The sequence below is a fragment of the Rhincodon typus genome, chromosome 11 (assembly GCF_021869965.1).
Source record: "Rhincodon typus isolate 14 chromosome 11, sRhiTyp1.1, whole genome shotgun sequence".
NCBI lineage: Eukaryota > Metazoa > Chordata > Chondrichthyes > Orectolobiformes > Rhincodontidae > Rhincodon > Rhincodon typus.
The window spans coordinates 27,181,532-27,197,547 of NC_063342.1; the positions used below are offsets into that span (position 1 = coordinate 27,181,532).

General features: G+C 38.6%; 1 protein-coding gene across 2 annotated transcripts in view; it reads left to right on the top strand.

Annotated features, from left to right (window-relative positions):
• The window catches only part of tfg (trafficking from ER to golgi regulator), a 103,870-nt gene extending 88,286 nt beyond the window's left edge, over positions 1 to 15,584 (top strand). For both annotated transcript variants that reach the window (XM_048602644.1, XM_020511092.2), the window contains 2 exons: positions 5,024 to 5,113; positions 14,734 to 15,584. In XM_048602644.1, the coding sequence (XP_048458601.1) occupies positions 5,024 to 5,113; positions 14,734 to 15,113 (470 nt within the window). In that variant the 3' untranslated portion in view covers positions 15,114 to 15,584. The remainder of the gene's footprint in view (positions 1 to 5,023; positions 5,114 to 14,733) is intronic.
• Positions 15,585 to 16,016: the final 432 nt, after the last annotated feature.

The window sequence follows — 16,016 nt, forward strand, 5'->3', positions numbered from 1 at the left end:
TGTTGGCTCTATTCTGAACCATGCACTAGCCATCTAGTCAATGGAGCTATCCAGCCCCCATGTTTAGACTATGACTTGTAAAATTATCTTATTGTGCTTTGAGAGTCTTAAACCCTCAAAGGAGCCAAGTACCAATGTTGTAGTGTTCAGTGCAGACCTAATAAACAGTGCCTATTGCTGTTTAATTTCTAGTAGTGTGGTCGTAATATTTATGAAGTCTTGTGAAGAGATAGATGAACCACTCAGCATAAATTCAATCCAGATGAATTAGTTGGACAGAATACGATTTGTACTGAAATGTATCTTAATTTAAATAACACATCAACCACAGTAGAAATTGTGGCTCTGCAACATAACCCTTGAACATAACCCTTTGACTCAAAGGTGAGAGTGTATCACTGAGACCAAAGCTTATTTTAATGATTGCTGGAATGACATTAATTTTGCATAGTGGAGATGTGCTCTAATGAATTTCCTGATTTATATTTAGAGCCATAGAGCTGTACAGAATGGAAACAGGCCTTTTGGTCCAACTCGTCTATGCTGACCGAATAGCCTAAATTCATCTAGTCCCATTTGCCAGCATTTGGCCCATATCCTTCTAAACGCTTCCCATTCATCTGGATATATGAATAGGAAGAGTTTAGAGGGATATTGTACAAATGCTGCCAAATGGCACCAGACGAATTTAGGATATCTGGTCTGAATGGATGAGTTGGACCGAAAGGCCTGTTTCCATGCTGTACAGCTGTATGACTCTAAGTTTAAATGAAACTCATTAGAGCACATCTCCACTATGCAAAATTAATGTTATTCCAGTAATCATTAAAATAAGTTTTGGACTCAGTAATGTGTCAGTGGTAAACTCTCACCTTTGAATCAAATGGTTATGTTCAAGACCTTTTGCAGAGACACACACCTTATCTAGATTTGTGCTTCTGTATGGTACTGAGGTAGTATTGCACTGTTGGATGTGTCTTATTTGGTTGGAGCCCTGTCCAACCTTCTGGTACACCGGAAAGAAAAGTTCCATTTGAAAAATATAGTCAGGGAGTTTTGTCTTGACAGGTCCTCAACTAACATCACAGAAAGCAGCACCTCCTAATTTCTCATGCTGTTATTTTTAAGATCTTGTGTAGACTCGGTTTGATTTCAGCATTTCTTTATGTTACAAAGTGGCTGCATGTTAGAACTGCCTAAATGGTTGTGAAACTATTTGAGTTGTCTGGGAACATATAGAATACTATACAAATGCATGTTCTCTCTTCAAAAACTTGCATTTTTAGATTTAAATCTGGTTATCCTCTGTTAGGACAAAGGCCTGTTTATTTCAGACTTCTTTTTGAAGCATCATACCGTTCACTGGATATGGGATGATGCAGAAATGCTGAACCCTGAAGTCTCATCATAGAAAATACACTCCTCTATTCCTCAGCAAATCAATCGTTTTTATCTTGTCATCTTTTAACAATACTACATTTCTTCCACAGCCTACATTCTACATACAAAGGAATTTCAATCATTGCTGGACTTGGTGTTTCTTGGGACAACCTACCTAATTTTCACTCCCAACATTCCAAAATAAGCTTGGTGCAGTGTGATTCAAGTTGCTTACATATTTTTAATCTTGAGAATAAGCAGGTATTATGGAAACCTTTTCTTTAAGTAAGTTGAATCTTGTAAACATGCAATATGTTCTTGCACTCTAATAAGCTTTTGTCTGTTCTGCCTTTAGGACCCCCTTTTCCCTTCTCCCTTGGGTATGATTCAAGTCTTACCCTAAAAGTAAAACTGATACCTGCTTTAACTACTACACATAAGTGGGATCCACGTGTTGACCATTCTGTTCAAAGAATTTCTCCCAATTTTTAAAATTTAATTCATTCATGGGCTAATTAATTAATAAGGTCCTTGTTCCGGGACTCATCCACAAGTTGAGAAAGCTTCTCCAGGTGCAACATGCTCTATCTTACCTGACAGTTTCAACATATCAATCTGGTAAAAGCCTTGTAACTTTTTTTTTCTGTATTTTCCCTAGTTCTTTAATATTCTCCTTGTGATATGAAGATCAAAACTGCCCATTGTGATCCTCTAGAAATGGCTAGCCAACATTTTGTTTCTGAGCATCAAAAGATCAGAGCTGAGGGGTAAAAAGTAAATCAGAATAACTGGCCTTAGAGAAACAGGAGAATAAATACATAAATAAAAGCTTAAAGGCTATGCAGTATTACTAAGAAGTGTGTATGTTCAGAAGTGAATCAACAGAGAAAGCCACAGAGAATAAAATCAAGTACTGTAGAAGAGACTGGAAACTGGCAGTTGCTACTCTACTTACAATTTAAACTTGGTGTTTTAATTGCTTTGCTCAAATCCAGTAGAAATCATGATGATCTCTTTCTCTTTTTGATCTTTTTCAGCCTTTTTAATTTATTTCTGAGTTCGTTCAAAGTAATAGAAAACTAAAGGTGTGTTGTTTTCTAGTTTCATAGCTATCTAATTTGGCCGTCAACTTCTGTTTTACTCAAACATCTGAATTTGTTGTTAATAACTTATTGAACCATTTTGTTATCAATCCCCAAATACTTATTAGAATTCTCATGATAGACCTTATTTTCCAAGTTTTCCGTATGATATATGAATTAAATCTGACAATTAGAGGAAAAATTTGGTAACTCTTGGTTTATTTAAAAATTTCTTTTTGGAAATATTTATGTGCCGAGTGTGTGGAAACAGTGCTGGCTATTTCAGTAGGGAAATTTGAATGGAACTAGTGAACACTTGATGACAGATGGATGACTGTTTCTTGTTAGGAAAGATTTTGGATGCTGGTGAGCACCTTTGTTCTGACAATGCTGGAGATATTTTCTTCTTCCTAGTGTCTGACTTGTATGAGAGAAATCTATGCCTTTATGACAATATTGTCCAGTTACTAATTGCTGACTAGCCAAAAATGTAGCTGCGAGAATACCATTTTAACCATGTTTCATAATTTTAATAGAAACACGTCTTGCATGCATGCACTTAAGATAGCAAACCTTTTATTAACCAGCACCTATGGGACCAGGAGTGTGCTGGTTAATCAAACATTCCAAGTAATTGAGAGGTCCGCATAATCAATGTAAAAACATGCACTAAGTAATAGAAATGTAATGTAGGGGGTATGCACGTAATTGTTATACTTTATTTGCAGCATAAGTCACTTAAGTAATAATGCAACTTTGCCTTAAATAAAACTTACTGGCAGAGAACCTTCTCACTGGCATCCTCAACTGACTACTCAGACATTGCGGTGGATCGCGATATTTGAGGAGAAATTGACTCAAAATTCAGTTAGCTATTGCATGTAGCCATTTGATTGAGCTACAAGTGTATTTACATTGAGGTAAATAAATTTTAAAAATCTATAATAATTGGCCAGAATAATACAATAAACTCCGGTATTTGAGGTGTGTAATTTTTGCCAGTTTATCGAGAGTGCCAGCACATAAGGTGCCAGTTAAAACAAAGTTTGCTGTACATCTAAAACTACTTCAAGTGCCTGGATTTCCTTAAACAATTGCTAACTTCTGGTGATGTAAATTATGTTTTTGAAACCAATGCATGACTAGATCATTGAACTATGAGAGAGAGCTTTCAGAAAATCTGAACAAATTAAGTGAACTATAACTGGTAGAGAATGGAATTTAATGTGGCTGAATGTTAAGTAACATTCGGGTGTTCCAGTTTCCTCCCACAGTCCAAAGATGTGCAGGTTAGGTGGATTGGCCAAGATAAATGCAGCATTACAGGGATAGGATGGGGAGTTGGGTCTGGGTGGGATGCTCTTTAGAGGGCCAGTGTGGACTTGATGGGCCAAATGGCGCCTCTCCACACTCTAGGGAATTCTATGATTGTGCCTCTGGCATGCTGTCTTAACCTCCTCATTGAGCTAGATACAGTACATTGGCCTGAAGATAATGTGATTCCACTGCTGTTTTAAGCTGCTTGCAATGTTCTGAATCCCGTTCAACATGTTAGTGCCATATAACACAGTGCAGACTATCCTCAGTATCATTTCGTCCCCACATCTATCAAAAGTGTGATGAATAAGTGTGTCTGCGACAAGAAGATTGGAGAGGAGGAAATCAAAGTGGTTTCTCCCCTGTGATGTTCTAACTACCTGCCATAGGTGTTGTCTGGTTTGTTACAACCAAAAATTGATGTGCCGGGACCTTACGGCAGGAAAGAGAAATTCAGCATTTTCATGGCAGTGACCAGATTTTGATGTATCTTCTACATACTATTGAGTAGAATGCTGCAATTCAACCACTTAATTTGAGATTTCTGAGCAATTCTGTTCTTCAGAGATAGTAGGAACTGCAGATGTTGGAGAATCCGAGATAACAAGGTGCAGGGGTGGATGGTTCTTCAGTTTGTTAGACAAATAAGCATTGAAGGTTGTGAATTTTCGTGTAAAAATATGAGAAGGACTTGGGTAGATTGGTTGTATGTTGACACAGATTTGCAAGACCTATTTTTATTGTATTTAAGGCATCTCTTTGCCCTATAGATATTGATTTGAAAATAGTAACTCAGTTCAGCTTTCAGCCAGGCAGAACCCATTGATACCAATTACATTTTGCCTGTAGGAGACTTGAATTTTGCCATTTAAGAAAAGGATCTGTGCAGAACATTTTCCAGCAGCTATAATGTTTTAAAACAGAAAAGCGCATTTGTTCTGAAATTGAATTAGGGAAAGCAGCTGCCAGAAGTAAACCTCTTGTAAACTAGCCAACTGAAGTTAGAATCCACACAGGATCTACTGAAATAGTGCCAGATTGCCATGTCCATCACGTCTCAACTCCTTCACTCTGAAGGCAGGTTGAACTCTGTGTGAGTGTGCTGTTCATTTTCAAGTTGGTAGTGTACTTAGCAAAAGTCACTTAAAGTTAAAGTCACAATGCAAATGTATGCTTGTCCTAATCTCAATTTTAACTTTATGATGATGGTGTTTAATTTCAATTACTTGGTTTTTATTAAATAGGTCAAATGTATCAGCAGTACCAGCAACCAGGATATGCACCTCAACAGCAACAACCACCGACCCAGGCACAGTACGGACTGCAGTACCCAGGTGAGGACACGGCAATAAAAGGAGAAAGTCGTTAACGTTGGTTTCCATTCTAAATTCTTTGAAAGTATCTATGGGGAGCTTTTGTAATAAAGCTTTCTGTGGAACTTTGCAGCGGACCAGTGTAATTTGAGCTGAATCATTTCTTTTCTCTTTCTCTTTCTATCAAAAGACAATCCTTGATGTTTTTGTAGTGATGAACCTGTGCTTTTTTTCAAATAAAGATCTAAATAGATTCATCATTAAAACCACTGTTAAGCATTTAAAGCCAGGATATCCAGTTATCCACATGATTGAATTGATTTAAATTTGTTGAAAATGACAATTCCAAAAAAAGCATGCTGAACCAAATCTGCCAGGATTATGCTGATACTACTAGCAGTAACAAGTGTAACCTTAACCCCACCCAAATAATTTTTCGAGTACTGTTTTAATCATAATTGGTTGTGTGGTAACTTCACAACTCTTCATGTTGCAGAGAATGGACGCCATCATGGAGTAAGTCTCTTTCCTTAAGGGTTTGCTACTTTCTAACTGCATAAAGGGTGGCACGCAATGCAGCTCAAATTTATTGTAGACAAGTGTAAATGCACATGGTGACAAAATGAGGTATAATTATTGTGTCCTGTTTGAAGAGTTGAGGGGGATGTTGAAAACATTCTAGTGCTGGATTTATCATTTAATCTGTTAATCTAGCAATCAAAAGGCAAGGAAAATGAACTATGTTGCTAAACCTGAGAATTGGAAAGTGTGCTTAACTTGTGTAATGCTCTGCTCAGAACACATTTTGTACCATTCAGTTCTGATCATTTAGATTTCAGAAAATAGTTTTGCATTATCAAAAATCTGCAGTCATAGATGTTGAGCTATGAGGAAACACTGAAGAAAATTAGTCTTTTCAGCCTTTGAAAGGAGGCAGTTGAAAGGGAACTTCTTATTCATGTGCAAGGCTATAAAATGACAACACACAGATGGCACCTTTTAACTTGATAAAACATCCTGGGAATGTAAATAAGTGAAGTCGCCACAGCCCCACAGGACAACAAGCCTACTCTGTCTTTAGGGAGAGACAGTTAGTGGTGCTTTTAACATAAGGGTCACAGCCTCAGGTGAGGTTGAGAATATGGGACCTTCATGGTAACCTCAGCTGGTATGGGAGTTGAACCCATGCTTTTAGCATCGCGCTGCATTGCAAACTGGCCTCCAGCCAACTGAGCTAACTGACAAAAATCAGCACAAATCGAGGAGCCAGTTATTAGATAGTTATAATCATGGCTGATATTATTAATGGACAAGTCAGATCCCGGATTGAAGCCTGGCTTGATAGATGGTGCTTTGTATTTTTAATTTAATGATGTTGTCTCTCACTGAAACATAGGCAAGCAGTGCTGCAGATTTAGGTTTAACACTAAAAAAGAAGTTTATTGTGCAAAAGAAAAGATAAAATAGAATACACCAAGCTATTTACATATAATTTGAAAGATGTGAAAACACATGGTAAAATACAATATTCCATTGAGCCCAACAGCAAATCTTTACAGTACTCCAACACCAAACAGAATTCCCTTCTCTGTCACCACTATAGATGTACCTTAACTGTTTATTTCAATACCCAGTCTTGAAAGTATGATAGTGTCTTCCTTGAGTATTCATACAAGTGAGTGTAGTCTTTTTCAACTTTAAATAATCCCTTCAGTGTTCTAACCAACCACTTCTGGTCTGAAACTTTAAAACCAAAACCTGCTACACTGAGGTAACCTATTTCTAACTTTTCTGAACTGTCTACTCTAGCAGGACTATTTCACACACCAAATTTCAACCAGAATGAAACCACGCTATCAGTCTTTCCCCTAAGCAAAACAAAAATCAATCCCTGATTTTTTTTTTCAACTGAAATTAGCTTAATGTTCTTCAATGTTTATTCTGTCTGCATGTAAAACTCCCAATACAAACAAAGTTCCAAATACAAGCAAATGATAGAAAAGCCCAACACCCTAGTGCAAAAAGTAAGGCTGAAGCATTCACAGCAATCTTCAGAAGTGCCAAGTGGGTGATCTATTTCGGCCTTCTCCAGTATTTCCCAGCATTACAGATACCAGTCTTCAGCCAATTCAATACACTCCACGCGATATCGAGAAACGGTTGGAGGCAATGAATATTGCAAAGGCTATGGGCCCTGACAATATTCCGGCAATTGTACTGAAGATTTGTGCTCCAGAACGTGCAGCTCCACTAGCCAAGCTCTTCTAGTACAGTTACAACACTGTCATCTACCTGACAATGTTGAAAATTGCCCAGGTGTGTCCTACACAACAAGCAGGACAGATTCAACCCAGCCAGTTACTGCCCCTTTAGTCTACTCTTGATCATCAGTAAAGTGATGGAAGACGTCGTTAACAGTATTATCAAGCAACACCTCAGCAATAATCTGCTCATTGATGCCCCGTTCGGGTTCCACCAAGGCCACTCAGCTTCTGACCTCATTACAGCCTTGAATCAAACATAGACAAATGAGCTGAATTCCAGAAGTAAGATGAGAGTAATGGCCCTTAACATCAAGGTCGCATTCGACTGAGCATGACGTCAATGAGCCCTGTAAAACTGGACTTACTGGATATCAGGTGGTAAACCCTGTGCTATTTGGAGTCATACCTGGCACATAGGAAGATGGTTGTGGTTGTTGGAGGTCAGTCATCTCATTGTAGGAGTTCCTCAGGGTAGTGTCCAAGGTCCAACTGTCTTGAACTGCTTCGTCAATGACCTTCTTCCTCCTTCAACTCAGCAGTGGGGATGTTCACTGATGATTACACAAATGTTCAACACCATTTGCAACTATTCAGATATGTAAAAGTCCATATTCAGATGTCGCAATATTTGGACAATATCCAGGCTTGGGCTGACAAGTGGCAAGTAACATTAACACCACATAAATGCCAGGCAATGACCATTATGAATAAGAGACAATATATCCACCATTGCTTGAACATTAACACCACATAAATGCCAGGCAATGACCATTATGAATAAGAGACAATATATCCACCATTGCTTGAAATTTAATGGTGTTACCATCACTGAATCCCTCTCTGTCAACATTTTGGAGGTTACCGTTGACTAGAAACTCAACTGGATTTGCCACATAAACGCAGTGGCTAGGAGTACTGCGGTGACTCTCACCCCCTGACTCCCCAGAGCCTGTTCATCATCTACAAGGCACAAGTCAGAGTTTGATGGAATACTCCCCTCTTGCCCGGATGGTGCAATACCAATAATGCTCAAGGAGCTCGAAATCATCTAGGACAAAATAGCCCGCTTAATTGACACCACAAACATCCATTCCTTCCACCATCGATGCTCTGTTGCAGCACTATATACCATCTACAAGATGCACTGAAGAAATTCTCCAGAGATCCTGAGACAGCACCTTTCAAACCCATGACTACTTCCATATAGAAGGACCAGGGCAGCAGATGTATGGAAGCACTACCAACTACCTGAAAGTTTCCCTTACAACCACTTACCATCCTGACTTGGAAATATATTACTGTTCCTTCAATGTTGCTAATTCTGGAATTCCTTCCTGATAGCATCGAGAGTGATCCTACAGCACGTCAGGCAATCAATGTTGTCCAGCCAGCAACGCCTAAAAGCCTGAGAGAATAAAACTTAATTAGCACTCCAGGAACACTCTTCCTCATACTATTTTTTTTAAAAAATGACTCTAGAAATACTAAAATGTTAATCATTAAACCCCCCCATAAATACAGTCTAAAAGCTATGCGCCATTTGTTCAAAATCCAAACTCTAAAATATGTAGTATTGAGATATAAGCATATGTCTTATGGATGATAGCTAAGAGCTTTGGGAAATAGGTTATATAACGAGCACCTAAAAGTGGAGGAGAAGTTTCAAAAGGAAATGCAAAAATTTTCAGATAGATTGTTGTAAGTTTGTTCAGGAATACTGAGGGGATACAGCAGATCTGAACTGAACAGAGTATTCTGGGTGATTTGTAGGACTGGAGTAGGTTAGAGGTTGGGAAGGATGCAGCCATGGAGAAATTAAGCATAAGAATGAGAATTTTAAAATGGAAAGCATAGTGCGCCTGAAGCCAGTGTAGGTCAGTGAGCATGGTTGAAGGATAAATGAGGTTTGATGCATTTTATATTATAGGAAGCTGACTTTTGGATGAACTCATGTTTGTGGAATATGAGAGGCCAGCCACAAAAGAATAAAAATAGTCTGTTTGGTTGCAGGGAGAATTTCAGCAGTGCATAAGCTCAGGCAGGGTAAGAATTTGTGATACTACATTCAAAGAAATGTTCTTTTGAGGTGGAAAAGTACTTATCCACTTTGGGAAAGGCAATGGCCTAGTGGCATTATCACAGAACTGTTAATGCAGAGACTCACGTAATGTTCTGGGGACCCTCATTCAAATCCTGCCATGGCAGATGTTGGAATTTGAATTGAATAAAACAAAATATGGAATTAAGAGTCTGAAGATGTCCATTGTTGATTGTCAGAAAAACCCAATCTGATTCATGAATGTCTTTTAGGGAAGGAAGCTGCTTTACTTCCCTGGTCCAGGCTACATGTGACTCTAGATCCGCAGAATGTGGATCCTTATCCTGAGAGAATGTACTCCTGTATTCTCGATCCCCAGCCAGAAGAAACAAATTCTGTCTATCCTGTCAAGCCCTCTTATAATCTTTAATAATTCAAAGAAGTCATTTCTCATTATTATATACTCCAGAAAATGTTGGTCCATTTTCATCAACTTCCACCTTTTAGAGGACCTTTACATCTTGTGGATAAATCTGGTGAGCTATTGTTGCATCACTATAAGACTTATAATTCGGGATGGGCATTAAATGCTGACCTATTATGATAAAAAGAATAAAACTTATTTCTATTCCATTTCTCATTTCATTCGCCTTGCATTTGGCTGGTGTGCCCTTAGCTACCTAGGCCATAATCTCCAGAATTCTCTCCTTAAACCACTTGCTTTTTCCTCCTTTTAATGTGCTGCTTAAAATCTGCATCTTTGACTAAGCTTTTAATTCTTTGACTTATCAGTTTTGTCTGAGACACTATGGGGCATTTTACTATGTTGATAGCACTATATAAGTATGCTATTACTCCAAGATTTTACTCAGAATATAGGCATGACCTGCCAAACACACATTTCTCCTATATCTATCATACCTGGGTAATAGCATTGCCATATTTTAAACAGGATGGACAACCAGCAAGTTATGTATGATAATTATAAGTACCAAGCTGAAAGTCTGAGGTACTAGTGAACCAGCTATAAAGAAAACCCTTGGAGCCATATTAAAACCAAAATAGTTGCAGTGTGAAAATATTTTCAGATGATTTTTTGGAGCATATAATATATTGAAGGAGAATTGTCATTCCATATACTTTTGTTGTATGATAAATGTTGGTTATTTTCATCACAAAATTAATCTTTCCACAGTAGACAGTGTGCCCATTTTAGAAAATATGAGAACAGAATAAGCGTTTTTAAATATTCCTTTGAAAAATATTAAGTTTAGATTTTGCTATGGCATCAAACTTCCTTCTTTTATCAGGACTTGGAAGAGATTATTAATTTGGCCATTTTGAACACACATCAGCAAGTTAAGACCAGTTTAGGCATGTCTTCACGACAAGAGATGAATTTGTAACCTGGAGCTTATTTCTGTTCAAATAGCTTTGATTAAAAGAAACAAATTATTTGAAATCTGAGAGGGACAAGGGTATGGTGAAGGGAAAGCCTGGGGAGAAGGGTATTTCAATGTTAAGTTGTAAGGAAGTCATAGAAAATTCATTCCTTTGAGATTTCTATTTGTATGCAAGCTCTAACAGCTGTTAAGGAGCCAACCATTTTGACCTTTTCATGTTTGGAAAATACTATCGCTGATGCATTTAAACTGTGACATACTGCAGGTGAGATGTGGTCAAATATATTAGAACCTGACTAGATGTTAAGAACTAATGCAAAACAATCCATAACTTTTTATTTTAACTCCTGCGCATTTTTAAAGCCCATTTTGATGACTGGACTTGGTAATGGAGGCTCAGTCCATGTATTGGTCTGAATTTCCTCTTTAGATTTAGCAAAGTAACCATATTTACTGATTTATGCACAGCCATTATTTATATCTTGCATTACATGCTGGTGTTCTCCTGTCATCATATGAAATATGTAATATATGCAAATGCATTATCATAGATCATAGAATGCCTACAATGTGGAAACAGGCCCTTTTGGTCCAACAAGTCCACACCAACCCTCCGAGTATCCCACCCAGACCCATCCCCCTATAACCCACCTGATCTACACATCCCTCAACACTATATTTAGCATGGCCAATCCACCTAGTCCCCACATCTTTGGACTGTGGGAGGAAACTGGAGCACCCGGAGAAAACCCATGCAGACATGGGGAGAATGTGCAAACTCCACACAGACAGTCGCCCAAGGGTGGAATTGAACCTGGGTTCCTGGCGCTGTGAGGCAGCAATGCTAACCACAGAGCCACCATGCCGCCATTACTTGCGAATGATTATTCTGCTGTTGTGCTTATTGCTGTATAAACAATGAACAATGCCAAAGTAGATGTGCTGAAGTCCGAACTCTAAGCTGCACTGATCTGCTGAAAGTAGAGATCTAGTGCTGGAAAATTTCAACTCCGATTTAATATGGGATTGAATAACACACTGTAAGCAATAGCTGCAATTTGTACCTATCAACTACTAGATATCCACCTTTTTTGGATTGATGGATGAGGTTGGTAAGTAAATACAATATATTTTAATTATAATGATCATCCACTAAACATGTGACATTCAGTGAAATTAGTGCATTCATGTAATCTGTCAACATAGATGAGGCAAGTTTAATAATCCTGAATTTGTCATTCGTTATGAAAGCTTTGACAAATATCAGCAGAAACATGGAGTAACTTAGGGGCATGTAGAACTTACCGACCTTTGTTTTTGAGTTTCTATGTTCTACTTCTGTTTTCAGGTCCACGGTGATGAAATGACTGAAAAGTGTGCTTTGCTGTACTTATACTTTGTTTCTTTAATGGCAGCACCAAAATATTGCTGTAACTCAATAATACCATTTATTTCTGTAAACCTGAGCTCTTTTACATTATACCGTTTAGGCAATGAATTGAACTCTTGAATCTGTAGTTGACTGAATTCTTTATATGTGAAAATCTTCATATATCCTTTTCTTTAAAAGTAACATATTAATTCAATAAATAAAAATGTTAATTTTGAAATTTAAACTTGGTCTGAGAAGAAAACACTTGATCACATTTGTTACTTTACCTCCTTAACTGGCTCGTCCTCTATGTAAGTGGATTCTTGCACTTGCACTTGTCTTGGCTGTCCTATGTGTACATAGTTTTCTTTTAATCCTCCATGTTTCTTGGATGCCTCATTGTTCAATGATCAAGATGGATGAGGGGAAATCACCGCTTGGAATTGTGAGCGCGCTTATGGAGGCGGTGAAGGCTTTTTGCTCTACTTGTTGGCTCATGAAACTAGCTTAACATAAAGAAGACATTTTTACAAGCCAGCAGTACTTGCAAACCTTGCATTTGTTTTCTGGGTTCCTGCTAAACCTTCAGAACCAGACATGTCTTGCACCTATGCACTTGCTATTAGTTGAGCACATATGGAGAAGATTACAGTGCAAAAAATGTGGTGAAAAATGAGTACAAAGTGGGGAGGGGGGAAATAGCCCTCATAATGTTGGAATATTACATTGGAAACACTGGTTGAATTCAAACTTTGACACATTGAACTCTTAAGTATAGAATATAGCATTGAGGCAACTTTTTCCTAGGTCATTGGGTCACCTTGACCTGTCGTTCAAAAATCCTTTCAGCCTACATAATGCTCACTGAATTTCAAAGGAATATTATGGAATCTCAACATAACAAGAAGTCATTTTGCTTGCATTGTCTGTGCCAGTTCTTGGAAGGAGCTACCTAATTTAGCCATATTGCCCAGTTATTTTTTTCCCCTACAACCCTGCAGTTGATCCTCCAAATGCGTATCCAATGACTTCTGCAAATTCTAAAGGATCTGCTTCCATACCCCTTTTCAGGTAGCATTTTCCAGATCTGAACAAACTTATCCCTAAACAAAAATGACCTGCTTACTTCTCTGGTAATCTCTAATTACTGGTGAATTTACTACAGAATAGGGTTTGTTCTGCAGTATTTGTGTCCCTCATTTGAATACATCTATTAAGTCTACCAATTACCTTTACTTAAGGAATGCAATTTCAGCTACTTCAATCACTCCACGTGACTTAAGTTTTCAATGCTTCATCATCCCAATAAATCTCCTCTGTACACTCTCTCTATTATCTTGACATTTTTCCTAAAGTATGATACATGTAATTGCAAATGCTAATTAATTTGAAGAGCTTTTGAGACCACATTATGGTAGAATAGTGTAAAAATGAAAATTCTATTTTTCCTGATTGTTTGTTTGAGCTGGAATTTACTGCATAGCATAGGCCATCCAGACTTGATACTGATTCTTATGATAAACTGGCAGAGTTTACTGAAACCAGCTAATGAGCAGCATTCGGGGACAGCATGAACTGCAGATGCTGGAGTCAGAGTCAGCACAGTATGGAGGAGCAGGGGAGTCAACGCTTCGGGTTTACACCCTTCAGAACTGGGGAGGGGAAGGGAGCTCGGAAATGGAAGGAGGGGTTGAGGCTAGGGGAAGATAGGTAGGATGACGATAGGTAGATGCAAGTAGGGGGTTGTGGAGATAGGTCATGGGAAGGGTGGGGCAGATAGGTGAGGAAAAAAGATGGAAAGCCTTGGAGCCTCCTCCAGTGTCACAATGATGCCACACTTGAACTGGAGGAACAACACCTCCTATTCCACCTTGGGAGCTTGCAACCCAAATTTACCAGTTTCACAATCTCCCCACTCCCGGCCTCATCCCATGTCCAACCCTCCCTCTCATCCCCGCCTTCTTCTTTCTCACCTATTCACCTCACCCTTCCCATGACCTATTTCTACAACCTCCTACCTGCATCCACCTATCAGCATCCCACCTACCTTACCCCAGCCCTACCCCCACCCCTCCACCCCCTCATTTAATTCCGAGTTCCCTTCCCCTCCCCTGTCCTGATGAAGGGTGTAAACTCGAAATGAGCAACATTTGCTGTTCACCCTTTTAATTTCGAAAAAGGTTATGCAGGAAATTGCTGTAAGTGTGAGATTGACTTGAAAGTGGTTTTGTTTTAATTTTCTTCGTTTCCTAGTTGTATGTCCATGAAAATCCTTCAATGTGATTGGCAGCTTGTTTCATTCAGGCATTTCTCCCAAGAGGTGTAGCAATTCATTGTAGTACCACTGCATGCTGTTAAGACTTAAATTTTCACCAGAAGGGTTGCTGGATCTCCCAGCAAGGTTTGCATTAAGGTCAGCAGCAAGTGCCCTTGCTTAACCCCAACAGCAAGTTCAAGATAAATAAAATTACTCCTATGAATTGTACTCAGTGAATCTTTTTGTACTGTTGGTGTAGAGTTATGGTGACATTCACTTATTTTTCTATTTCTTCTTCCTCTTCTAGGTTATAATCAACAACCATCCCCCCAACAGCAAGCTCAGCAGTTCCAAGCTTACAATCAGCAAGCACCCCAAGCTCCTGCACCTGGATTCTCCACTCAAGCCCAGCAATTACCATCACAGCCTGCTCAGCAGTACCAAGGGGGCTCCTATGCACCACAAAATTATACAACACAAGCTTCTCAGCCTGCTAACTACACAATGCCACCTACCTCCCAGCCTGGTATAGGTCCAACTCAACCAGGGGCTTACCAGCCAAGGTCGGGTTTCACACCTTCCCCAGGGAGCAATGTGACACCACCACCATCTGCGTCCAATCCATATGCACGGAATCGTCTCCCATTCGCTCAGGGGTATACCCAACCTGGCCCGGGTTATCGGTAAGACTCTAGGGATGCTGGAAAAGCTGCAAGCCTACTTACAGCTGCTAGGTAATAATTTCCATCCATGCACAGAGAATCCAAAACTACTTTGATTGAAATCAGTTTATAATCTAAAGCAGAGCAAGCCCTTCTAGTAGCTTCAGAATAATGGATTTTGTTCGCTGGGGAAAGAGACCAAATAGATTTGTTTTCTCCTATTTTCTGCTTTCAAACTTATCAGTATCATAGCATAAGGAACTTTTATTGAGACACTACCTAAAAATGTGCTAAGTGATTTGAAATTGTAGACTGCCTTGGTGAAAGAAAAAGAAATTTAACTCTAGTTTGGAAGTAGACCATGGATGTGATTCATTTTTATTGTTAAATGAATAACGATATGTACTAAGTGAGATCCTGATTGAATTGAGATTAGAAATTAATATGTACAAAAAAGTAACATTCACTTAGAAACTAATAAAGATGTCAAAACTTATAATCTTATCATTTTAAACATTTATTTATGTTTGTTGTCTGGGCTCTAATTTGTATTCAATATGAATTCATTATACATCTGTTTTTTGTTAATTTATCCAGTTTTCAGGACAAAAAACAAAATTTTCTCTGGTGTCCTTTCAAATACTGATTCTTTAATCTCTGGTCTGGGGGAAGAAGTCTTCCTCAGTCTCTGACCATTTTGACCAGAATGTCAATTTTCTTTTTCCTCTGCAAAGTGAAACAAACTGTATGCATGCGCAAAGGTGAAGTTGTTTCTCATTGCTTCTTTAATACCGATAGAGTTCTTGATCAAATCCCAAAATTCAGTCATTCTTTTTCCAGCATTTTCTTGTAAAATTTTTATCCAAGTTCCTAAAGTTCTAAACTTCACTAGTATGTAATTGTCCTGTGTTACTTTCCTAACCCATCA